The sequence below is a fragment of the Vombatus ursinus genome, unplaced genomic scaffold (assembly GCF_900497805.2).
Source record: "Vombatus ursinus unplaced genomic scaffold, bare-nosed wombat genome assembly UNPS02014789.1, whole genome shotgun sequence".
NCBI lineage: Eukaryota > Metazoa > Chordata > Mammalia > Diprotodontia > Vombatidae > Vombatus > Vombatus ursinus.
Window position 1 is genome coordinate 8,879,411 of NW_020954567.1, and position 26,103 is coordinate 8,905,513.

Genomic DNA, 26,103 nt, shown 5'->3' on the forward strand with positions numbered 1-26,103 from the left:
TCTTATCAGATCCTAATTCTGTCATCTAGTGTGTTAGCTCTACCTCCCAACTTTTTGTCAGTTTGCAAATTTGATAAATGTATCATCTGTACCTTTATTCAAGTCATTGACAAAAATGTTAAACAGCCCTGAACCAGACCCAGTACCCTAGGGCAGCATTCCACTGATCACTTGCCATGTTGTCATTGAACCATTAAAAACATCTCTTTGATTCTGGTCATTCAGCAAGTTCTGAATTCATCTGATTGCCATATCATCGAGGCCAGCTCCTTCTCCTTCTACATGAAAATATAGAATACTTTAAAGCACTTGGCTGAAATACAGGTTAAACTGTGACTGCAGCTTTCCTCTCATCTACAAGTTTAGTGATCTTGTCAGGAAAAAAAAAGAAATTGTGCTTGTCTAGCATGATTTGTTCTTTATGAAGGCCTCTTTGTTAGCTCTTTTTAAAACCTGACACCCTTTTCTAGATAATAAATTAAATGACTTACTAATGTTCATACAGATAAGGAACATCAGAGGCAGGATGCACAATTAAGTGTCTCCTAATTCCAAGGTCAACTCTCTTCAGTACATTGAGATTTCTGTCTTCAATTATTACACATAATAAAAAAAAGAAACTTTATGCATGGTCCATTCTCTCACTTGTCCAAATGGAGTAGATTCTTTTTCTCAACTAGTATGTCTTAATTTAGTGTCTTTATACTATTTCAAAATTCGTTTACATAAACATGCATAATAAATAATAAATAATGTGTGCCTGTATACTCTGGTTAGTAGAGAATTATCATTATAATATCTGGATTATAATTAGAATACAGGAAATCTCCAACTTACCTCCTGTACATACAAACCACAGCATGGCCTAGTACCTGCAGGAACTCCCTTTACTCTTCCCTGTTCCTAATGCTTGTAGGGGTCATTGTAGATAAATTCCAGGCATCTCAAATTAAGTCAGAATGAATTTTCATGGAAAAATATTATGTAGCGTTTTAGTCTTTTCTTATTTATTTATGATCTCTCTGTGCCCTGTTAAGTGGCCAGTTTGATTAAACGTGCCATGTGATGCTGAAAGTGTCTATATACATACACATTTAGATGTAACTATAGCTAGTAATACCTTCTTTAGTTGTCCCATCAAAAAGGCACCGTGAGTCTTTTAGCTTTAAATTCTCCAACAGTTGGTTCAATTCCATATTTTCCATTTTGTTTATTTTTTATTAGATTTGTGCAACTCAGAGAGGAACATTAAGGTCTTCTATTATTATTGTATTACTGTCTATGTCTTTTTGTAGTTCATTTAATTTTTCCATTTTGAATTTGGATGCTATGCCACTTGGAGTATATAGGTTTAATATTTATATTGGTTATGCTATATAGTTCCTTTTTAGCATCATAAAATTTCCATCTATATCTCTGTTTATATTGTGAAATTTTATTTCTGTTTTGTCCGTACGATTGCAACTTCTGCTTTTTTTCACCTGATACATTGTAAATTTTGTTCTGGCCTCATATTTATTTTTAAATATTAATTTTAATAATTAAATATTAAATCAATTAATTTAAATCTTAAAGGCAACAGTTATGAGGTTTTATTTTCTTGCTCTTTTTATTGGATTATTTAATGCATTTACATTTGAAATTGAGTTACATTTATATTTTCTCCTTTTGCTCTCTAATTTTTTTTTTAATTAGGGATTTTTGTTCCCCGTCCTCTTTTAAATCAGGACTTTGTCTCTACAGTTGACTGTGCTTAATCTGCTTTGATGTAACTTTATTCTCACAGACTTTCTTCTCCCTCCTTCTCTTCTACCCCTTCCCTCCAATTTGTTAAACCTTTACATAGTCTTGGAGTTTTACTTAACCTATTAGTTTTTCTTTCTTTTTCTGTACCTTTTTCTAAGAAGCACTTCTTTACCTTATTCTCTTCGCTAAGTCTATTCCCTTTCTATATTCTGAACTATTCATTGATTCATAGTTGATTCACTAATTTATTCCTTCTCTCATCTCTTTGTGTTCCTCTGAAATTTGAGTTCTCTAACCAGTTCTAACCATTTTCTCCAGTATTACCTTTGTAGGTCTTTCCTCATCATCCCTTTTTTTTTTTTCTGTTGTGCTTCGTTCTTAGAAATATCAATTCATGAAGGAAATGGTGAGGATAGAACCATTGCGCAATGGAAGAAATTGCCATGTGTCCCACAGTGTGTTGTTTTATTCTGCCCCCTGCCTTTCTGTTTGCCACATAATCTCCCCTCTCTATGTCCTCCAAATATTTTATGTTCTAGTTGCCCCAGGAACTCTGATTTCCTTTCTTCCATTGTAGAATGTTATTCATGGAAGCACAACTTTCTCTGAGGAAAAGATCTCCCTCTGCAGCCTAAACTCATTCTAAGTCTTTATCTCTCATTATAGACATCTACTGCTTCTTGCATGGCAGTACTCTTCAGTGGATCACCCTCCCCGCACTGGGATGAGATTTCCCATTTTATTACCCCTGCTTGAGTCCCTCCCTTTTGCCATCTCTCACATGGTCCTCTAGTCCCTCTTTTTGTTTATTAGAAACTACCAGAGTTATCTTCCCTTCATCGTTAACATATGGACTTGATTATGGTATGTCACACATCCCTCTATCCTTCTACCTCTCCTCTTCCCATGTATCCATCCTCCGATACTGTGATTTCGTCCCACAAAATACATTGATTCACTTGAGGGGTTATGAGGTGTAGTCCTTGGTCTAGACCTTTTATGCCTTTGTCTTTTCTCCTACTTCTTTAAATTTTGCCTTCATCTTTATCCCTTTGTGTGCTTTTTAAGAAATCATTTAAATGTCCTGTTGTTTTTTTTTTTTAAAAATCCTATATGTCAGTTTTTCTTTTTCTTTACTTTCCTTGGTAGTTGTGTTTATTTACCTTTTTTGTGTTATGAGTATTTTCAAATGGAGTCATCTGCTCCCATCAGGCTTCCTTCCCCCTTCCCACCTCTAGCCTCCTCTTCCCACCATCCACCCCAGTGCTTGAAATGCCTATTTTTTTTTAAAACTGAATATTGATGTTTTTTTCATTGATTAGGCTCAGGTTTGCAGGATTTATACTTTTGTGTCACATTTTGAACTCTTGTGCCTCAAAATACATTATTACTTCACTTGTGCAGTTTCTTGTGGGTGCAGAATAGTAATAGTCTTATGTTAGTTGAATATCCTTTATATTTGAAGGTCTTTTTCTATCCACTTGCAGAATTTGTTGTGATTGGAAGTGTTAAATTTATCCTGCTATGTGTCTTGGCATTTGAACCTTAAGGTCTTTTTTTTTTTTTTTTTTGAAGGCATTCTATGGATTCTTTTGATTGGTGCTTTGTTTTCTGTATTCAGAAAATCGGGGCGGTTTTATTTCCTTCACAAAGGTGTTCAGATTCTTGAATTTGTTGTATTCTTCTGAGATATCTGTGATCTTTAAATTATCTTGAGGCATTCTGTCTTCAAAAACAATGATTTTAAAATGCCTTGGTAAAAAGAAAAATCATTATACAATCCAAAGGTATTATAATATGCAAGAAATAAAGCTGGTTACAGGAGTGTATAGTAGGTTCTTTTTATGTTGAATATAGTGAAAAGTACACAGTACATTTATATAAACATCTCTAAAATTTTATGATTAAGGACAGGAGTTTTATAGAGTACTACTACTTAAAATAACACAATATGAAATCCATATTTACTGTATGTATTTCTATCACAAAGAGAGCTTTTGTTTTTCAAGAAGATTTACTTCCTGAATTTATTTAAATACCATATTCCCCTAGTATATTTAAAATATGATTTAAAACAATTCAATTATCTACATCTAAGAAGCTATATATAACAGGCATAATGTACATAATATATGTCATATATTATATATGTGTATATATTATTGTTTAAAGCTGTATAATTCTAAAATTATATATTATAAATATATACATTATAAAATTATTAGTTGTTCTATAATTTTGTCAGACTTCATAAAACAGATGTTAAGTTTAGAATTGATTGTTTCAAGTGTTGAGTGATCTGTGACCATCTAAGGTTTCAGTATGTAAGTATTCTTAAGTCTTTTTTTTTTTTTTAAGGTGGTAACTCTGCAGACTTCTCTACTTAAATTGGATCCTCCTGACTATGTCCGTTTGGCAATTCTGGATTTTGTGTCTTCTTTAGGGAGAATTTTTTTTCCTCAAGCTATCCAGGTAATACTCTACAGCTCTATTGTTTCTGTATTGTTTCTCAAATATGAAGGTGGGGGTAGGGGAAGCCATCTAAGATTTAAGGAGGGATGAGAAAGCTTGAAAAAGACATTGTAGTTAGTGGAATAGTCAGTTACTTAGGGAGGTATACAAGGATTGCCTTACACCAGTGAGGTCCCAGGTGGAGGTTATGTAACATGAAATTGTAATGGACCCAGTCAGCAAGGTTTTATGAATTTTTTTTCCCCCAATATTATTCAGCAGAGAGTAAGGAGGAGCAAAGGCAGCGGACTGTGGGAATAATTTACAGTCCCTCAGCATGGCAGGATAGGCAGTAGGGTAAGAGGATAAAAGAGTCAAGAAAAGTGGACAGTGTAAAGTTGAATTAGTTCATCAAAAGGTCAAGATGGGGAAGGGAAGAGTGTTCAGCCAGTTGTGATGGTGATGGCCTGGGAAAGAAGCAAAGGGTTAACAGTTATTTTCTTAGTGCAGAATGTATCTGAAAGAATGAATAATTTAACAGATTCTACTGACTTAACTTCTAGGACCCTAACACATTCTGGGCTTTGGATATTACATGTATTTTTGGATGTAAAAGAGTCACCTTATTGGAATAGAGTAAATTTCTTTTTCTGAAGTATTAATGTATTATATTAAATGAGCAAGCATTTATTAAGTGCCTTGTATGGTCCACATACTGTGCCAATCACTAGAGCTACAAAGAGAGGCCAAAAAACAAATCAAAACCGTTTTTGCCCTCAAGGAGCTTGCAGTCTAAAGAGGACAACATGTCAACAACTATGTACAAATCAAGCTAGGTGAAGGATAAATTGGAGGTCAGCACAAAGAAAAAGCACTGGTATTAAGGGGGAGTGGTAAAGCCTTCTTATAAAAGGTTGGATTTTACCTTTGACTTGAAAGAAGCCAGGAGGCAGAGATGAGGAGGGAGAGAATTCCAGCCTATGAAAATGCCCATTAGGACATGGGGTGTCTTGTGGAAAAAACAGAAGGAAGGCCATTGTCACTGGATCACTGAGTATTTGGAGGGATGTAAGATATAAGGAGAATGGAAAATAGGAAGACACCCCTTTTGAAGGGCTTTAGAAGCCAAAGCTTTGTATATTTAATCCTGGAGGTAATAGGGAGCCACTGGAGTTGACTGAATGGAAGAGTGATCTGGGCTTTAAAAAGACCAGTTTCACATCTGAGTGGAAGATGGACTGTAGTGGGGAGAAACTTCAGACAGGAGACAGCCCGAAGGCAATGGGAGTTGTCCAGGCAGGTGGTGAAGGCCTTCACCAAGATGCTAATGGTTTCAGAAGAGAGAAGGGGGTATATCCAAGAGCTGTTATGAAGGTAAAAATTACAGGCCTGAGCACTAGCTTGGATATGGGTAAGAAGAGTGAGAAGTCGAGGATAACGTCCAGTTGCAAGCCGGGGTGACTGGCAGGTGCTGGTCCCTTTGACAACCTGTTTTTTGTAGGTCCTTAGAGATGAAGTAGGCAAAGAGTTTGTGTGGGATAAAAATCTTTTTCTCACCTTGTCTTGACCCAATTTCACCTTCACTTGACCTAATTTATTTGATTTAAGATACTCTTCAATCCCTAAAACCAGAATTGAAAAGATGTGAATTCCAAAGTTTATATCTATGCATAGCTGTCCACATGTTTGACTAAAAAAATTATTTGTTTCACCTTTAATCCAAGTGCTCTAAAGGTGTCAGTGAGACAGAGAGAGAGTGTGTTGGGGGTGGTGGTGGGGGGCTGTGGGGATATGTTTTTCTAATGTTGCATAGAATTCGGTGGACCTCAAATTATCATCTGAGGCGGTTGTACTTTATTCTCATAATTGAAGAGAATACCTTTGTTCCAAAAAAGCAACAGATTTTTTTCCCAAAAAATTTTTATTTTGCCAGGTTGTTTCTAGTGAATGTAAAAATTCATCAGGGCACAAAATTCACTATGATTCTGGGTTATTAGATGTTTATGTTAAAAGTTTGGAATAGTGAGAAAATTGAGTTACAGAATATTTTAAAAGAAATTAGTGTTTTTAGCCAACATAAGAATTAAGCTTATAAAGTATAATTAATTACATACTTACATGGGATGTTTTATTTTGTCATTGTGTGATGGTGTTCCCTCTGGAGATTCCAATCACAAGGCGATACTGCCTGGCCATCCTGTGCAACTTTTGGTCTTGCCCACCTATAAGTTTGTCATTGGGAGTCTTCCACATGAGCCAGGGAATCTTCCTTGATTTCTCTAGACATTACAAGAATGCCAGTGGTACACATAGTCTTTCCACAGGTTATCCTTATCACATGACCAGTCCATCTTTTTCCCTCATATATTCCTTTGATGACATCCCTTTACTCTGCTACTTGGGAATCTCGTTTGAAAATGTTGCAGTTTACTCTGGCCCTTCATGCTTTTTGAAAATAAAAATAATAAAACATAATCCGTTGTTGATCTTACATTAACTGAGGTCTTTTTAATCCCTTTGTGTAATAAGCTCTTCTCTTCTTACAGGAAAAAGTTTTACCGAGTTTGCCTTCCATTTTTACCTTGCTGCTAACTGATAAGAGTTGGCTGATAGAACAGCATACCTTGGAGGCATTTACAGACTTTGCAGAGGTAAGTATAAGACTGGTCTAATTGGGTGAATTCACTAATATTTTTTATTAAACCAATAAATAATTACTGTATTGTATGAGAACTTTCTGTCTTCAGTAACTTCTGGGTTGTGCATGAACTTTAGCAGTACCAGTTTCTGGTCCTTCATTTAGAGCATAGCACTAATTAGACCAAAGTCATCATTAGTTAGGTCTGGTCCACTTCCTGAGATAAATATTGTTCCACAGCCACAAATTACAAGGCTTCTTGCAGATAAACACTTTTGTCCGTAAAGGCTACCAGAGGTGTGAGTATGATTAGCCAATAGCAACTTCATCCCCTTAAGAAGAACAATTTAAAGATCATGTTTTGATCATGATAGAGCCAAGATAGCTGAGTAAAGGGAACATTTTTTTCAATCTCTCCTCACATTCCCCTCTAAACAACTTTAAAAAGCATGTCAAATTGAATTCTAAGCAGCATAATGAACAAGCCAGAGTGAGCCATTTTTCCAACCCGGGACAGCTTAGAAGGATAGAGAGATCTGCAGCACTGAGGTGGGGGCTGGCTAGAAGTGACACCAGCAGGGGGCCTTGGAGGTAGAAGCAATAGCAGCAGCAGTAGCAGTACTAGGAGCACTCAGCGTGCAGAAATGGCAAGGGGATTGAACACCTGATCAGAAAGTGGGCACAAGACTGGGTTACATTTGGCAACTCCATTAACCATTATCTGGTTCTGGGTTGCATGACTTCCTGTGTGTGATGGGTATTATATGTTATATTGCTTGCCTTGTCATTGAGTGGGGAAGGGGGTGGAGGGCAGACGAGAAGTTGGAACTGAAAGTGATTTTTTTTTTTAAAAAACACAATATAAATGTCAACTTTTATTCTGTGTTAAAAAAGAGCATGTTCCAATAATGATTGACTAGTGAAATTATTTTATCTTGGAATAGATTGCTTGTCAAATGGAAACATTGAAAGTTCTATTATTCTACTTCAAATTTTGCTAGCTTTAAGACCGTCCATTGTTCATTTAATGCAAGGATGTTGTTCAGTCATTTCAGTTGTGTCCAACTCTTTGTGACCCCATTTGAGGCTTTCTTGGCAAAGATTCTGGACTGGTTTGCCATTTCCTTCTTCAGCTCATTTTCCAGCTGAAGAAACTGAGGCAAACAGGGTTAATTGACTTGCCCGGGGTCCCACAGCTAGTAAGTGTCTGAGGCTGGATTTGAACTTAGGAAGATGAGTCTTTTGACTCAGACCCAGTGCTCTATCTACTGTGCCACCCAGCTGCCCAATGGGGGAATAGAGAGCCTGGATTCAACAGAACCACTGACACACATTAAAGGCCCGTGCAAGTAAACAGCCACATAATTGATGAGGTGCCATTTAGTTGAAAGGTTGTGCAATGTAAAATTATTCAATACATGCATCAAATAATACATTTATTTCACAAAGGGGAGGTAAAAAGGAATACAAGAAATTCCTTGAAAGCAGAGGTGGTACCTTAATTAGTATCTTTGTAAACCTTATAGCATCAACAATGCACACACAAAAAAACTTAGTGTTGTTTGAATGAAGAGAAATTAAAGAATGAGAAAGACATTCATTCAGTTAGCATTTATTAGTTGCTTCCTATGTATCAGGGGCTTTGCTAGATGCTAAGAATACAAAGGCAGCAAAATTTCTGATATCAAATAACTTATATAAAGTTATATGTAATATTTAAAAAAGAGAAAGACATTTACAGGAAAGGGGTCATTGCACTGTTTCAAGACCTTTTCAGACATAATGTCCCCCCAACAAAAGTAATTTCAAAATTGTATCATGAAAACATTTTTATAACCAAAGCCACCATAAGATTACAGATCTTTACTGTGACATTATTTGAACAATTACCTGAATTACAAATTGAATGCTAACACTTGAACCCCTGATAGTGTTAATTGTCCTGTGTGTCAGTCTGCTTATTTTGTTTATAGCATTTTTTTTTAATTAAACTGGTGTTTTAATTTTTTTTTTCCCTGGTTAGGCAATGGGGTTAAGTGACTTGCCCAAGGTCACACAGCTAGTCAGTCTTATGTGCCTGAGGCCAGATTTGAACTCAGGTCCTCCTGAATCCAGGGCCGATGCTCTATCCACAGCACCACCTAGCTGCTTCTTATAGCATTTTTTTTTTAAAGAGCTCAGTGACCCGTGTAACATTATTTCCCCAATGTGTTTTTATTTCTCCAGTTGATGCTGTTAGGCAGGCATTCCTATTTAATATGGTCACAAAACTGGTATCCACTAGTGACAGGACTTGAACCCAGGGCTTTCTGTTTCTCTTTTAATCTATTATTCCACACTGTTTCTTATGATTTGTTGTAATACAATGATAAGGTTACTGATAACTTATTTAAAATATTTGTCAACAGGGAACAAACCATGAAGATATAGTTCCACAGTGTCTTAATTCTGAAGAAACCAAGAACAAGGTTATATGCTTTCTAGAGAAGGTATTTTATTTATAGAGCCAAAATATAGGCCTATTTTGTGTTTACTTTTATATAAACTTTCTGTGAAATATTATAAATGTAATAACTTGAAGGTTTCCTTTTAAATTTTTTTTTGTATAATGCATGCCTGCTTACCACTTTATTTATATTCTATTTTATAGGACCATGTTAAAAAAAAAACAAACCAAAACATGAGTTATTTTTCTTTGAAATACCCAAATACTATTAGACTCTTCTTTGTTCTAGATTGCTTCTTGTGTTCTTTCCGTTTTCTTATGTTCATAATAATTTTACTTTGTCTGGAAAACAGCTCATCCATAGTCTCTTTCTCCAGTGTCATTGGCTCTTTCTTTCAGCAAAGCATGGCAGCTTATTGGCTGTGCGGGATGAGAGATAGGAAGGGGTCAAGGATGACCCTAGGGTTACAAAATTGGGTGCCTGATGGGATAGGCTTCAGTTATCTTAATGCCAGTCAGTTGACTCTCATTCCTATGTATCCAGCCCTAATCTCTTTCCTGAATTCTCTCCATTCTTGCATTTCCAGTTGCCTGCTGGAACACTCCATGTCTTTGTATCCTAAATGTAACATGCCCAGTTCTTTTCCTTTGTAATACTATAGTATCTGCTTCCCCCCCCCCCCCAGAATGTGTTATATAAAATGCATTTAATAGTCTATAGACATTTTCTTAATACAGCTTTAGAAGAAATTACTGAAAATGATTTGGTCTGAATTTCTGGAATATCAAATATTCTTATTTCTCTTGGCAACAAAGCAATACCCCTATCTCTTTTGTAATCTTCTTGGTCCAAATATGCCTACTAATGCTATTTTTTTTTTCATTCTTATAATATTTTACAAATCTAAATTCAGCCCAGGCTTTAATCTTCAACCCATCCACTACCTTTCTTTTGTATATACCTTCATTGTGTATGCCCCTTCTTTTATACAAAAAGTTTTCATTTCAGCTCATGGGTGACCTTTCAGTAAGACCCACAGTCTCCTTAGATGCTTTCTCCTTTTCTTCCTCTTCAGTATTTTTTACAGCTAAGTTTTCGAATTTTCATTTCTAAGACCTTCACAGTTCTTCTGAACTTATAAACATCTGCTTTCCCAAAATTTAAAGAATGTTGAAACTCAGTGCTAGGAAGGGCCTCAAAGTCATCCAGTCTGACGACTATTGCTCTAACAAATGGTCATCCAGCCACTGCTTAAAGACCTTAAGTAATGGGGAATGTGACTCCCTTATGAGGCAGCCCATTCCATTTCTAAACAGTTCTTAATATTTAGAAGGTTTTTCCTCAGATTGAGTCAAAATACGTTTTCCCTGAACCATTGGCTGTTTGGCCTTTAGGGATGGAGCAGGACAGGCTTGAGTCCTCTTCCATATAACAACCCTGCCTTCTACCTTGACATCAGAATGACACATTTGACTATGCTCAGATTCCCTTCCTTAAAATCAGGTAGTCTGTGAAAGCATAGAGACACGAGATGGAGTATCATGTACAAGAAACAGCAAGGAGGTCCATCTGCATAAACTGTGTGAGGGAAAGCAACAGCACCCAAGTCTAGAAAGATGGACTAGAGGCAGCTCATAAAGATTTTAAATGCCAAACAGGAATTTATCCCAGAGTCCCAGTGAGTGACTGAAGGGTTGTCAAACTGGCAGCTCTGTGGACGATGGACTAGAGAGGGAGAGACTGGAAATAAGGAGAGCAGTTAGACGACTGGAGGGGCAGAGCTAATGAGGCTCTGATCTAGGAGGGAGCCATGGGAGCGAAGGAGATGGAGACTGCTTTTGCAGAGTCATGGATAGCTGTGTTTCTGTTTTTGACATAGTACATTCTTCTACTCCTTCTGCTATCTCTGATCTTCTTAAACTGTTTAGGTCATACACAGTCGTAGTATCACTTCAGAGGTCATCTAGTTCAACCCCTTTTCCTCAAGCTTGAATCACCCCTAATCCCTGACAGTTGGTGATGTGATGCATTGCACCAGGCACCTGGATAATGTACTTACTTTTCTTGCATCCTTTGTCATTTCATTCGGCCCCATTAAAAATAAACATGTATGTATATTAAAACCTTATCTTTTATTGTTTGACTCATATTCAACGGTTCCTGTAACAGGCTGTATGTGCTTATGGCGGGTTTTTGTGGTCTTTCTCACAGACTAGAATGGTAGATGAAACAGCACGTGCCAGAGTGGACCGGATTAAGCAGGAAAAGCGAGTCTTAAATGGACACTTTGTTAAAGTAAAGGTTGAAAGAGAAGGATGTTTGTCAACTTTACAGGTATGAGCTTCTTCATTCAAACTTTTCATTGGTCAGAGGATGTAAAAATTCTGAACAAGGGCAAGTACCACTAACGGTGCTAAACAGTAAAAAAAAAAAGTATCAGATCCATTTCACCAGCCACAGACCCTTTCATGGGTGTGACGCTCGCTGCTCTTCACATAGAGCCTCTTTATACAGTTTAGCAACAAAGAAGAGCTTCTTAAACATGACTTAGCAGTTCAGGCTTCTTAGTCTATGATTTTTTTTTTAATGAAAGTTATAAAGCACTCCTGTACTTATTACAGCGGAACTTTTTTAATCATACTTCCTTACCATCAAGCACTAAAAAGTTGAATCATTGTGCTTCCTATCTACAGTGCTATAGAGAACATGAAATTTCCCCACACTCACTGTAGCAAATAACTTTTTACATATTGACTTAATTTTATATTTATAAGTTATATATTATCAGTCAACTATTATTCTGATTAAAATTTTGTACAATCTTTGAATAAAATATCTTTTATAGGAAAAATCCAAGATAGCTTATTTGGCTTTCCAAGATAAACTGTGTAGTGTTTTTTATATATTGATGCTTATACTTATATATACTACATAGTATATATGAATGACCAAACCAACTGTAATATTGCTTCTAATGTTTCACTGTCCAAAGTTAAATTATAGCTTTTATAAATTAAATTTTAATACTTTTTTGAAATATTAAGGTTACTTAGAGCCAAGTGAGTAAAACTATTGAAAATAGGATTATCCAGTTGGTTGTGCCACTATAAAGCAATGGGATTGGATCAGGATCAAATCTTATCACAATAAATTTTACAAGCCTGTTTCCAAGGTGCTATTAACCTCTGAATTGCCAGTTCTAATGGCCTTTTTTCAGTCTTCATCATTCTTGACCTCAATTGCACCCATAGACACTATTGATCCTAATTTCCTGGATAATTTCCCCTTTCTAGGTTTTAATGACACATTGTCTGAGTTCTCCTGCTTGTTTAACCTACCATTCAGCTGCCAAAATGATTTTTCCTAAAGTACAGGACTGACCATCTCACTGTCCTACTTAGTAAGAGCTCCCTATTATCTTCAGGATCAACACACTTCTCTTAAGACTTTTAAAGCCCTCCATAGAGACTCATTAATGCTGGACTACTTACTCCTCAGACACTCCCCACCTCTGAGCCTTTTGCTGTATATAATGTGCATGTTTCCCTCATTAGAATGTGAACTCCTTGAGGGCAGGAACACGATGCCTGGCCCACAGTGTTTAATAAATGCTTATTGACTTTCCTGATTTTACTATTTACGGCTTGAGAGAAGTGGATCATTGACTGAAGTTTGAATATGACATTTTTGTTGTAATGGAAGCATTTAGGAGAGGGGTAAGGACTGGACTTATGATTTCATTGGGGTTAAGGAATTCCCTCTACTAAGGTAGATTGGCACCTTCTCTGTAACTTACTTACCTTGGGTCACTTAGCCAATGTTTGTCAAAGGCAAGACTTGAATCCAAGTCTTCCTAGCTCCAAGGGAAGTTAAATTCTCTCTCCTCTACACCATTAATAAACAGGCTTTGACTTTCTTTATAATGAAGCTGCATTCTAAAATGAACAGATGGATATGATATGATAATCATCATTCACAGCCCCGTGCCAAGAGAATACGGCAGGAGTTTCCCCTGGAAGAGGAGTACAGGTCAACATTGCAAATAGCAGAAGGGGCCTTAGAAGCAGTCCAGTTACTGCTGCAAAGATCTCCTGCCCCTGGTTGGCTAACGGTGAAACTAGAGGAGCTACAAATGAAGATAAATACATTAAAAAGTTGTGCACAGGTAGGACTTTACCATTAAGATCATGTAAAATGAGTATTATCTTGATTGTATTGTATATGTAAAAATGTGGATGTGATTATGTATCTGTTTTATAATACACAGCTGAAAATAGACTTGAAAATATTTTTTATTGGTCATGTTTAGAGAATAGAAGTGATGTTCTCATTAAGAACTTTGGTGTCTTTTAGAACAGTCCACAAAAGGGCCAGGTTCACATAGGACCTCATCATACAGCCGTACATATAAATAAATAAATAAGTTGCCCAATTATCTGAAATAATTCATCCAAGCTCTAAGTGAGCCATTAACAGTGGGACTTAATTCTTCTGGCTATAGGAAAAAAAAATGGCACAAAATTAAGTTAGAAACTAAAATTTTTGTGTTTATTATCTTCAGTTTTCTAGAATTGTCCTGGAAAAATAAAAAATACAACCTTTACTTTCCACAGCCACTTGACATGGAATCTGGCCTCAGATACAATAGGTCCTTTCTCCTGGAATCCAGTGGTGTGAATTTTATTTTCACCCATGGCTTTTAGCATAGGTCTCAGTTACTCCACAGCCATTGGCACAAACTGGGAAAAAAAGCTTCCTGGTACAGGAAAAATAGGCTCTGTTTGGGTCATCATGACCTCTCTGTTAGGTGCCTGCTGTTGAGGTAATAATTTGTAAAACCAATATAGAAAATATTTCTGGAGTCCGCATCATGCTAGTTGTCACCAGCTACTATCATCTTCTTCCCAATTTAATTCCTCCTCTTCTCCCCAGCCTTCAGCTTCTTCCTGCAACAAGAACACGTGAAATAAAGTACGTGCAGAAGAACGGAATGGGCCACACTTCGTCAAGTTATATTTTGCCTCCAAAATATAAGAACATTCTATAAAACCAGATAACCCTTAACAACTAGGACTGGAATTCTGAAACCTTTGTCTCTTTCCAAGGTTAATAATACCACTAAACCTGAAAAAATAACAAGGTATGTAAACTTTACTTTAGAGACTGGTTTTACTTTCTGATCAACTTATCTCAAGCACATTGATTAATGAGCTGCAGTACTAAACTTACTAATGACAAAAGCATATCTGTTTAATTATTTAGTCCTCTGCTGGCCTAGGATAAATCAAGATTAATAAAGCAAGCCCATTTTATTATCTTTGACCACTTGATCTATTAAAAAAACTATCATTCAATGAGTGTCTTTTCATGCAAACACTTATGGATACCAAAGCAGATTGGCTTGAGCTGCTATCGAGAATGAATGAACAAGAAGTTCTTAGAAATCCTGTAAAAAATGTTCATAATGAAATTTTATTTCAGGATACATATAAAAATTATTGCATTTTGGTTGACAACTGGATCATAACATGCTGATAACTCTTTCCATATTTTAAGGCTTCAATGTTCCTTCTTTAATTCCTAAATTCAATTTGTTTTCTCCACTAACATAAAAAGCAAACTCCCACCCACTTAGCTCAAAGCAGTGATTCTCTCTAATAGCAAAGTTGGTTTAAATCAGTTCATGTATGCACACCTGGTGTGAGAATCCTGGACCAGTAAAGTGAGTGCAGCTTGTTTTACTGAAATGATTACAGGAGAATTTCTTTCCAACACCCTGTAACTTAAGAGGAAACAATCCTCACCTCAGTGGCTTCAGTTGCAGCAAATTTTGACGAAAATTGCAGAGTAGGTGAGATATCTTCTTTGGGAGCTCTCGTCTCTGTCCTCAGTTCAGGTAAGATTAGGAAAGCTTCTGAAGGCTTAATTTCTGGGATCATATCAGCAAACCAGTCCAACTCAGGATCTTGTATGGGTTTTCTTTTCACCTGAATAGTGTATTCTTCTCCTAAACCAAACTCAGATGGAGCTCTAAGAGACCTCTCTTGTGGCAATTTTGTTTGTTTTAAATCATTCCAGCTTCCTGTGGGGTCAGCCTTTAGGGGTGGGTTCACTGTTAGAGTCTTGGTCTCCTCTTTGTCTAGAGGAAGGACAACAGGATCTTGCTTCTGCTCTCTTGCAGTACTGGGCCTTGCTGTACCGAGGCCATTCCCTGGAGATGCTTCAGGATCAGTAGGCTCAAAGTTATCCCAGCTCTCCTCCAGCTTCAAATTAGTAAAATGAGGCCTCGGATTCTCACATGACTCTACAGGCCACATCTGTATGCTGACCATCTGGTTCTCCTCAGGCTCCTCAGGCTCACTCCAGTCTGGCCATTCTTCTCCTGATTTTTTAGAATTTGAGGGAGAGTTTGTGCCATCCCCTGAAGCACTTCTTATTGGTGGGACTCCATTCATGGAGAGCTGAATAGGCTGAGATGCCTCTTCACCTGTGGGAGAAATACAATTATAAAGGTAACCCAGGTTTGGGGTTAAATGAGAATGTGTGTCAAGGATTTCTTTACAAAGTATAAGAGTGGTTCATATTTGATGCTAGAAGCTGTTCTGGCAACAGACCGACTCTCAAAGCTGCAGTTGAAGAAGCTGCATATATCAGGCTGCTTGAAAAAAGGAGAGGCAGGGGCAGGCAGGTGGCACAGTGGATAAAGCTCCGGGTCCAGCCTTGGAGTCAGGAGGATCTGAGTTCAAATGTGACCTCAAAACGCTTGACACTTACTAGCTATGTGACCCTGGCCAAGTCACTTAACCGCAATTACCTCACCAAAAAAAAAAGCGGCAGCATGAATGCAACTGCGAGAAGCACAGCACAATCCCAGGTTCAAATTCCAGGTTCACTTCATATTGCCTGTGGGACTGTGGCTAAGTAAGTAAGTTAATTTCTGTAGTTGCCTTGTCTGCAAAATGAGGGATTTGGAGCTCCGAAGTCCCTAATTCTGTGTTCTAATGAAATAGCATGATAATAAAATACCCAGTCCAAGAACATCCTATAAGGGAATACAGATCTAGTCTCCTTCAGATTATAGGGGAATGGCTTCATGGCTGTCCCCTGTACCTTTGGGAAAGAAAGAAAACTGTCTAATAACTGAGCAATTAGGATGGTCTCCTTTTCTTGCCTAGATGCTTAATAGCTATAAAAATAAATTTAGCCTACAAACCAGCTTGTAAGTTTCTTTATCACCAGACATGGAACGCAGGGAAAAAAAGTAGTGAGCCAGACACCAAAGTCATTCAAAAAGATATTTTAGTGGTTCTTTTCTGAGGGGGTAGTATGATTCTGAAAAGGGTAACAAGCAGAAATAGCAAACTACACTATTTTGAAAATGTGTAGTCCATAAATTAGAAAACCTCTACACTCTTGTCTCTGTCCTCAGTTCAGGTAAGATTAGGAAAGCTTCTGAAGACTTAATTTCTGGGATCATATCAGCAAACCAGTCCAACTCAGGATCTTGTATGGGTTTTCTTTTCACCTGAATAGTGTATTCTTCTCCTAAACCAAACTCAGATGGAGCTCTAAGAGACCTCTCTTGTGGCAATTTTGTTTGTTTTAAATCATTCCAGCTTCCTGTGGGGTCAGCCTTTAGGGGTGGGTTCACTGTTAAGAGTGATTATTCTTGACTATTATAAGCCTAAAAATTTAGAACAATATAGTCAGGACTTCTAAAAGCAATCCTGGTCAATTAAAGAACTATGTACTTCTTTGCTCCTTCAGTCAGTAAGGAATCCTAACAAATGACCGCTGACGTTTGTACACCTGTCAGGTTTACAGACTTCTTTCTACTCATTCCTGTGATCTCTTAAAAAAAAAAAGCCCCAGTCTAATGAAATAAGTCCATTATCACAAGCAGTGTCACTTCCTTTTTACAGAGGAGGGAAACTGAAGTTCATCAAGAAGGTCAGTCACCAAGAATGATCTCGACCTCCAACTGTGTACTTCTACACTCAGAACAGACTGGTGTATTTTCTCCTACGTAGGAGGTAACAGCTCAAGTGAACAATGGCAGACAGGAGTAGGCTTTTGATACATATTGGTGAATTACCTTAAGTATCTCTCTTTTAGGGCAGAAGATAATGGTTGTTCTTTAAAGTATTAAGTTTTCATTTGAACCATATTCAGTTGACACCAAGGAGTCGAAAGCAGCTTCTTAACCTTTCTGAGGGAAGCCAAAGGCGGCTACAGCAGGAGTGCTTTTTTCCTGGAGATCATTTAGCATAAAGACACTAGGACCTTCTAAGGACTCCACTCCATATTATCTTTCATTTATTTACCTTTTGAAGAAACATCAGCTGTTTTTGTGAAACTTGGTGCTGTGCGTTTGAATATCTTGGTTCTTTCTCCTCCCACGACCACCTCTGGTCCAAGCAGAGAAACCAGCACAGCCAGGCTGTGAAGGGTTATGGCTACAATACAATCATTGGTATCACGCAGGCCCAGCAAAACCTAGGGCAGGATCCGAATGTTAACATATAAAAAGTGTTTTTACGTACACACAAATGAAAGGAAAAGGATTGCAATGGTTCTCTTCCACCATTTCCTCCCTTCACCAGATTTTTGGCCCCTGCATTCCACTGTTTCCAGTCCAGCTGAAGATAGGTGAATTTACAATGATCTTTCCTCTGATGCCTCCCTCTTCAAAAAAATCACAGAATTGGAAAGGACCTTAGCAGTTATCTAGTTCTATCCATACTAGCCAAAGAGGCAGAACCCCTGACCTCCTGAGGCTGCCCAACGTAAAGCAAGTCTGTCCTGACTTAAATCCTAATTTTGTCCCCTGAAATTCTCATTTCCTGCTTAGTTCTGTCTGCCCTTCAATACCAACAAAACAAGCCTTAACCCTCTTCCAAGTTAATCCTTCAGATAACTAGTAGAACTCTCTTGAACCCTGAATCTTTCCTCTGGCATGACCATCCCCAGTTCCTTGAATCAATCCTCATACAACATTGTGACTGTCCTACACCTCCTCTAGATACTCTCCTACTTATTAGCATTCTTCCTATTATTTGGTTCCCAGAATTGAACATAGTATTTCATAAAAGAAAACAAACCACAATAAAGGAATTAGCTTCTCTTTATTCCTGGAAGCTGTCCTTCATGCTGTATTCCAATATCATTAACTCTTCAGCTGCTGTATCAAACTTTCAATTCACCAAAACTCTCCTTTTCTTCATCAGTACCATTCACACCATCAGAATTTATTTCCTTTTTTTTTTTTTAAAAGTGAGGCAATTGGGGTTAAGTGACTTGCCCAGAGTCACACAGCTAGGAAGTATTATGTGACTAAGGCTGGATTTGAACTCAGGTCATCTTGACTCCAGGGCTGGTGCTCTATCCACTGCGCCACCTAGCTGCCCTAGCAGCTAGGGATTGCCCTAGCAATCCCCTGGCAAGGATTGGAGTAGACTGTTAAATTAACATCCATGGTGGCTCCATTCTGTCCAAAGTCCTAACCCTAACCCTTTGCAATCTTTTCAAGTTTAAAAAAATAGTCGGCTTTGCCCTCTTGTAGCGGTTCAGTGTGTTAAACTCCTTCTAATTCAAGCAGCTTTGCACCTGTTTTTGGAAAAAAATACCACTCCTATAAAAACACACAAGAAACAAACAAGTTTCAATTTAGTCACGAGCTAGCCACAGGACTTTGTTGAACACAAACTCCTGTCATAGGAGATTCTTCTCTATCAATTCCTTGCCTCATAGCCAGATGTCCTTCAGTCATGTAATGTGTAGGACCTATATTGGCAGAAAATTGGTATGCTGGATGTCCAGTTATGCCAGTCTCCTGGCGGGGATTGGAGTAGACTGTTAAATTAACAGTCACTTAATTACTTAATTTCTGAGAGCTTCCCCTCTCTCAATCTCTTTTCCCTTTAAGTCTTGGTTTACAATGGTGCACTAATCTGGCATCTGTGAAACACTTTGAAAATGAAAAGTTTTAGCCTAAAGCACATCCCATGAAAAACTAATTTCTCCCATGCAGATGAATCTCATCTTAAGTTTAGATAGCAGAGGTGAGATTTAGACTTTTTGCTCCTTGCATAAAATCTACTGTTTCCAGTCCCAGTTTCTTCCCTTTTCCTACGTCCTTTTATCTAAGGACACTCCAAACTAAAGTTAATTCAAACAATAGTACACTGCATTCAGGGGTTTCCTACTGCTGCCAGTCCTACAGATTTCATCCTGACCTGTGGCAAGATGACTTTTTTCAGCTGCTCCTGAGTGAAGTACTTTGCATAGGCATCTATGTGAGACAGAAGCACCATCCGGACATGTTCTTCATGAACTTCAAACAGCTTTAGGAGCACAGGGATCACTCGGGTTTGAAAGAGAGCTGGTGAGAGCAAGCAGCCTGTCCGTTTTTCTCCCTGCTTACCTATTTTAAGAAAGGGTGATTGGTACAAAAGGGAAAATATTTCATTTTAATAAAAAGTAGCCACTGAGCTTGGTATAACTGTACAAATAAAGCAAACTACAAAGGATAGTCCAAATTTTTCCCTGAGATAATCTGCCTTTTCTGTAATACATGTGATGGTGGGCTCTGCTGAACTAACACGCTTCTTCCCATCCTCCATTAAGGCTAGCCTGGTCATGGTCCTTCCAGCTGTGAAATAAATGATGGATGTTAATGCCTAGCAGCTCTGCCCCTGTTTCTCCTGACTTTGCCTAGACCAAAAAGTAGCAAATCAGGTCATTTGCTCTCAGGTCTCTTGGTTAAGAAGAAAGATCATCATTCTTCTTCAACAGAGATGAAAGGATAATGAAGGATGACATCAAAGGCTTGTCTCTTGGGAGAGAAAGGTCTGTGTACTGCTGGGAGGGAAGAAAGAGCAACTTTCAGTAGCCAGGACATATGTAACCCATGATCCACACCACAGAGCTTGAGACTCCTATAGATCAGGTTCAAACTTTGGACGCTGTCTCCCAAATCCCAGTTCTTTAGCTGGTTTTGCCTCCACCTCACACTGTAGCTCATGTCTAGATTGTCACAGAAGGTGCAAGCTCACAATAATGACGAGTATTTTTCCATGAGTACCTTCTTCTTTGCTATCTCTCAAAACCCTGTGTTGTCATCCTCCATTATCCTTTCATCTCTGATGAAGATGTAGGATGGCCTTTTCTCCTTAGCAAGGCCAACCCTTTCACCCTCTTGGGGGTAATTGTAACAAGTATTCAATCATTACAGAATAATGTGGGGAAAAAGTTATTGGCTCTAAAATTGGCATGTAATAGGGTCTATCTTTACAAGACTGCTTAAAAAATGAAAATGGTCTTAGCCATTATTGTTAAAATATCCTGATATTACAATATGATTATTATTCATCTTATGAAATCAACTCTTTAAATGTTACTCATTTTTATGCTTAAAATTTCTTTGGTGTTCTCTGACAATGCAGCTCTGGTTTCTGAGCTTTGCATGATGTTGTGAAGTATCTTGAACTTACAAGTCGGAGGTTTATGATAATTAGCTCCAGTTTTTGTATTATTGATGAAAAATCACCCTCACTTTGCCAACAGTATGAGGCTATTGTATCCACACTTGCTGTTAATGAGGCTACAGCTGTTTGGTGCTTGTGTAATTAATAGAAAAAAAAGAATCTTGCCTTATGTCAAATTTCACCCTACTTAAAAAAAATTCATAGCTAGTACGGATGCAATATCTTCCTATCATTGGCAGGGAAGACTAAGGCACTTAGAGGTGACATTAACTTTTCATCAATAATATAAGAACTGGGACTAAATGTTATCAACTTCAAACTTATGAGTCCAAGTTTGCATTAGTGTCATGCAAAAATCTCAACTACAGACTCATAATCATTGAAATTTGTAGCTATCAAGAATGCTTAAAATTGGGGGCAGCTAGGTGGTGCAGTGAATAGAGCTCTGGCCTTGGAGTCAGGAGGACCTGAGTTCAAATCCAGCCTCAGACACTTACTAGCTGTGTGACCCTGGGCAAGTCACTTAACCCCGATCACCTCAGTAAAAAAATAAAAAAACAAAAAAGAATGCTTAAAATATTCACCTTTCTTTGGACCAAGCAAGTGAGGAAGGAAACTCTTGACAGCTACTGGTTCTGCAAACACCAGTTGGTTAAGCAGTAGAGGGACCAACCTGGAAGCTATCAGTTCCTCTGACAAGCCACTGACTCTATCGAGCAGAAATCTACAGACCAAAAAAAGAGACTTCAGAAAGAGGCGGTGACATTTGTTCTACTCATTTAGGCTTTCACGTAAAAATTTCCTCCTTCCACCTGATGCCATCTGTGAAACGTAGGTGTAGAAAAGCAACAGTCTGGTCCCCAAGGACCTTATGTTAAAAAAAAAAATACATGCCTGCTAGAGGCAAAGCATGAGATTAACCTTTATAAACACTTTTAAGTCCAGAAATGAAAACAGGAAAAATAACTGTTACCTTCTCTTCCTAATTGGTTACTTTCTAGTCAATAAAAAAAAACTTCCTCAAATCTAACTTCCTCAAATCTGAGCAGATTAGGCTATAACTTTTTTTTTTCTCACAAACCCAATATGAAAACTTAAGTATAATTAAAGTACTGGCTTTAAGGTATAACAGAAAACCTACATCCCAGAACACTGCATCCCAAATATCCCTGGTCTATATGACTTAAGGACTTTAACATCTTAATTCCTTTTACTTACTTGAAAAATTCAGTTTTTTCCTCTTCACTCTTCAATGTTAAACTCTTCAGGAAATTCACAACTTCTAGGAAATCATTTCTACATACCGAAAAGGGAAAGGGAAAGGATATATTGGGGGTGGTGGGTGGTGCCAAATAGAAACCACCAATCATCAGTTCAATACCTTTCAGGTAATCATTACAGCTCAGCTTAGGGGGCCTCCAGTATTTAGAGAGCTGAAGAAAAATTCCCACCAAAAACAAACACAAAGGAAACTGAAAGGAAAGCCAGGACTTTCTGGATACAAGTTATTTCTCTGAACCTCATTTTTATTATTTGGAAAATGGAATAATCATAACACCTGCTCTGCCTACCTCACAGGGTTGTTGCAAAGGATCAGGTAAACATGTGAAGGACACTTTACAACTGCAAAATATTATTCATTAAATTCATTAAATTTGCAACTATTTCTTTAAGGACCTGCCTGTAGCTATGATGCAAACTGACCAAGCACCTTCATAATTTGAGACCCCAGAGAAGTAGCCTGCATTTTTCAAGTTCAGATCCTCAGAATAGTACTACCTGCTAAGTTAAAGAGAGCTAAACTCTCTCCATACCCTTAATTTTGTAGAATGAACTGAGTAGGAGCTCTGTTTTCCCTTTCATTGCTCACTGATGACCTCTGCTAACAGAGGATTATATTTTGGTCCTATGTATTTAATGGTCTCCTAATCAATCACATAAACTATCAGTGGAAGGAGGCAATCAATAAGTACAATTAGGTTTCCTCACCTAAAGAAGTCATGAGACAGTAAGGTACAGAGTGCTGGCCGACCCTCTGGATCAGGGTTCAAGAGCATTGACCGCAAGGTTTGCTGAAAGCCTGACAGACTATCCGCTGAAACTGAAATTCAGAGCCACAGTTAGTTTCCATTCCCATCTCCCCCATCCTATGCAGATAGCTCCCTGTATAAGTGAAGGCTGATGGGTAGCAAAACCCCAAAATCCTGGCTTTTTGCTAGACACCTTAATGTTGCAAAATGGATTAAAGCAAGAGAGGTGGTGTTACAGCACAACACACCCTCCATTCTTGTGACCACTGTGTTACTCTGAATTTCTTTGATCTCATTTACATTCTATGAGTTATATACTAAAAGGTAGAAGAAAGAGTTGGTGAGCTTGAGACCTGTCACAAACCCTAAACAACTGGAATGTTATGATTTACAGGTTTTAGGTAATAGTGCCTGCAACATTAGGGAGCACTGCTATTCATTAGTGGAAGAAGTAGTAACCATTCCATTCTGGTAGTGTGTACAAAGCCCAGATCAGTGAAGAGAGTGACAAAACACAGACTAACAGTAGGAGGGAGAGAGGGAGGGGTGGGGGGTGGGGGTGGGGAGAGTATCTACATTGTCTATACAGGGTCTGTATACACTGACAGACTAGGAACAACAGAAGACAACACAATGACCTTAAAAGGCTGAGGCTAAAGGATGGAAACAAGAAAAAAGGAAAACCAATGGCAAGATACAGCTAGAAGAAATCAAAAGGATTTGGAAAGAAGGAAATCAAGAAAACTTCATCCTGGTCTATAGACCAGGTTTGGTTTTTTAGTTTTAAAAGTTTAAGTTTCTATCTCACATACTCAAATAATATCACTTACTGGTTAATTGTGAGTATTAATCCATGACTATAGGTTTTGGGTCTTTCTACCCCAAACTGTGTGAGCCACCCACAATATTAGCATCTTGGTTGTCATGGTTTATACTTCTAGTTACTAATATGCAAAATAAAGAAACCTATGGTTTCCCACTATCAAAAATGCTATTAATTTCTACTCTAAAAGGGTATACTTTAGAATAAAAGGTTTCTTATGATGACTATAGATCGGAAACCCACAAAGAATAGTGTTACTGCCTACATATTTTGTGGAACCCATAATGTAATCACAACTCACCTTGTTCACTTAAGATTGTGAGCAAATTTTCCACCATTATTCCAAATGAATAGGCATCTCGGGCATGTCCATTTGTCTTCGACAAAGTTCTGAATTCTGCAGACTGAAAATATTAGAGATCCTCAAGCCAGGATGTCTGCTTTGTATGAATCAGACATGTAATTTTTGCTGTAGTACCTTCACTACTGATTACAAAAGAACACTGCTTTAAATCCTATGTCAGAACCAGTCTGATTTATTTCAAAGCTAGCCAGAATCAATTAAAGGATTGGGCTTAAATTGCCTACTCGATACCCTGAATATGTTCTTGCGGGGTTCTATAGGCATTATATAGAGAAATTACAAGAATTCAGCATAAAAACTATTTGCTTTAAAACTTACTATCAACAAGCATCCATTAAGTGTCTACTGTATGCCAAGGACTACTGTAGGTGCTGGGCAAATAAGTGAAGGAGCTTATAGGCAGGAGCTTTGCAAAAAGTTTACAAGTAAACATTCCCCTTGGAGGAAGCACGACAGCCATTATTCACATACATCTGCAATTAGTCCCTAAAAAACAAGGCCATTTAGGTAGATGAGTGATTGGGGAAAGCCAAGTAGTAAGTGGTCTGGGAAAATTTCCCTAATTTGTGGCACCAATGGGCCTTGGTTCAACAATCAGCCTACTCCAAGGTCTTTTAAATTTAAACATGATATAGGCATCGAGAAAAAAACCCTATCCCCTTTCTCTTCATCTGTAGTCCTAAGAGGTGGCCCCAGAAGCTCTTTTAAGGCAAAGAGAAAAAAGGCAGCAACAACCCAATTAAAGTGAAGTAAGAAGTATAAAGTTTTTTTGTTGCTGCTGTTATTTTTAACTAAATAGACTTCCATCAATCCTAACATGTCAACATACCTTTTCTTCAGGAGGGACAGATGCCTGGTCTCTCAATGACTGAATGCTTCTCAGAAACTGAGAGGTAAAAAACCAAAAGATCCAGGTCAATACTTTAAACATTCAGGGACATGTCTGGTGACCTGCTCTCACGCTAAGAAATATGAGTAAAGCAATGAAAAAACAAGAAGCAGTGACGAGTCTTCAACAACTTCTATAGTCAAATTAAAACTAGCTGAAGACACAACAGAAACTCAGGTCCTTATTCAGCTGATCCTCTGGTACCCATTGGTGATCAAGTACAGCAAATATCAAAGAAAACAAGCCTGGGAAATGAACCAATAAGTATTACACGTCCACCGTGTGCCAGGCACTTTGCTCGGTGCTATGGAGACTAAGACAAAATGAAATTTTTTGCCATTGAAGCTTCTCTGCACCTCACTCTCCCATAAATAAGTTAAAATAATCATTTATCCTTACCCCTATCCTACCCTTATGGCAGTAAAAGAATATTTATGGCATAAAGCTAGGCTGCCAATAAGCTTTCATTAATAAATTAATAATTTGCGCTGTACTTGTGATGTTCCTAGTACCAAGCTAAGCCCTGTAAGAGTATATAAAAGAAGTTTAAGGCATTGCTGTATACTCGTATACATGGCCATATAGTGACTCGAAGGTCACTATCTAACGGGGGAAAAACAACCAGTATACGTAAAACAATTACATAATGATTTATTATGAAACTATGGAGTTGTAATATGAGTGCAAGAGGCTCTCTGAGAAGAGAAAGGGGTGCAGGCTAATGCCATCCTGGAGGAGGCAGGCCTACAACTAGTTCTGGAGGTTGAGGTTAGGCAAGCATAAAGAAAAGAGAGCATTCCAGAGAGGGAAGACATGAGGAAAGGTGAAGATGTGGGAATAAGCACAGACTATTTGAGGAAAATGAGTGGACCTGCATGCAGAGCCAGAGCCCATTCAAATGGAGGGGCCTGAAAGCCACACAGGAATTTAGACTGAACACTCTAAGAGGATCCTACTCTGTAGGATCCATCAGCTAACTGGCATGAGAAAAAACAGCTTTAGGAAGATTAGTCTGGCAACAGAATGAATTAGAAGGGAAGAGACGAAGGCAGACAGCCAAAATAGCTACAGGAACCAGAGTAAAGCTGTTGCCATAAAAGATGAAAGAGCATGTTCTATTGGAAGAGTCCGAGCTCAAGAATCAGGTTTCAAGTCTGTGACCTTGGGCAGGTCACTGGTTACCTCTCAGGTGGACTAAGTTATCTTTATAGTCCTTTCTAGGTCTAAAA

General features: G+C 38.0%; 2 protein-coding genes across 10 annotated transcripts in view; one reads left to right on the forward strand and one right to left on the reverse strand.

Annotated features, from left to right (window-relative positions):
- The window catches only part of CUNH1orf112 (chromosome unknown C1orf112 homolog), a 69,010-nt gene extending 53,981 nt beyond the window's left edge, over window positions 1–15,029 (forward strand). For all 5 annotated transcript variants that reach the window (XM_027868320.1, XM_027868321.1, XM_027868324.1 and 2 more), the window contains 6 exons: window positions 4,105–4,218; window positions 6,744–6,848; window positions 9,244–9,324; window positions 11,494–11,616; window positions 13,262–13,447; window positions 14,215–15,029. In XM_027868320.1, coding sequence (XP_027724121.1) covers window positions 4,105–4,218; window positions 6,744–6,848; window positions 9,244–9,324; window positions 11,494–11,616; window positions 13,262–13,447; window positions 14,215–14,247 — 642 coding nt within the window. In that variant the 3' untranslated portion in view covers window positions 14,248–15,029. The remainder of the gene's footprint in view (window positions 1–4,104; window positions 4,219–6,743; window positions 6,849–9,243; window positions 9,325–11,493; window positions 11,617–13,261; window positions 13,448–14,214) is intronic.
- SCYL3 (SCY1 like pseudokinase 3) overlaps window positions 13,557–26,103 on the reverse strand; it is a 36,386-nt gene continuing 23,839 nt past the window's right edge. For 3 of the 5 annotated variants that reach the window (XM_027868330.1, XM_027868328.1, XM_027868329.1), the window contains exons 5-13: window positions 24,815–24,871; window positions 23,923–24,025; window positions 22,758–22,869; window positions 21,987–22,064; window positions 21,353–21,492; window positions 19,518–19,705; window positions 17,607–17,778; window positions 15,087–15,769; window positions 13,557–14,228 (exon numbers count right to left, since the gene is read on the reverse strand). In XM_027868330.1, coding sequence (XP_027724131.1) covers window positions 14,163–14,228; window positions 15,087–15,769; window positions 17,607–17,778; window positions 19,518–19,705; window positions 21,353–21,492; window positions 21,987–22,064; window positions 22,758–22,869; window positions 23,923–24,025; window positions 24,815–24,871 — 1,599 coding nt within the window. In that variant the 3' untranslated portion in view covers window positions 13,557–14,162. The remainder of the gene's footprint in view (window positions 14,229–15,086; window positions 15,770–17,606; window positions 17,779–19,517; window positions 19,706–21,352; window positions 21,493–21,986; window positions 22,065–22,757; window positions 22,870–23,922; window positions 24,026–24,814; window positions 24,872–26,103) is intronic. The other 2 variants (XM_027868331.1, XM_027868332.1) reach the window with 2 other exon arrangements.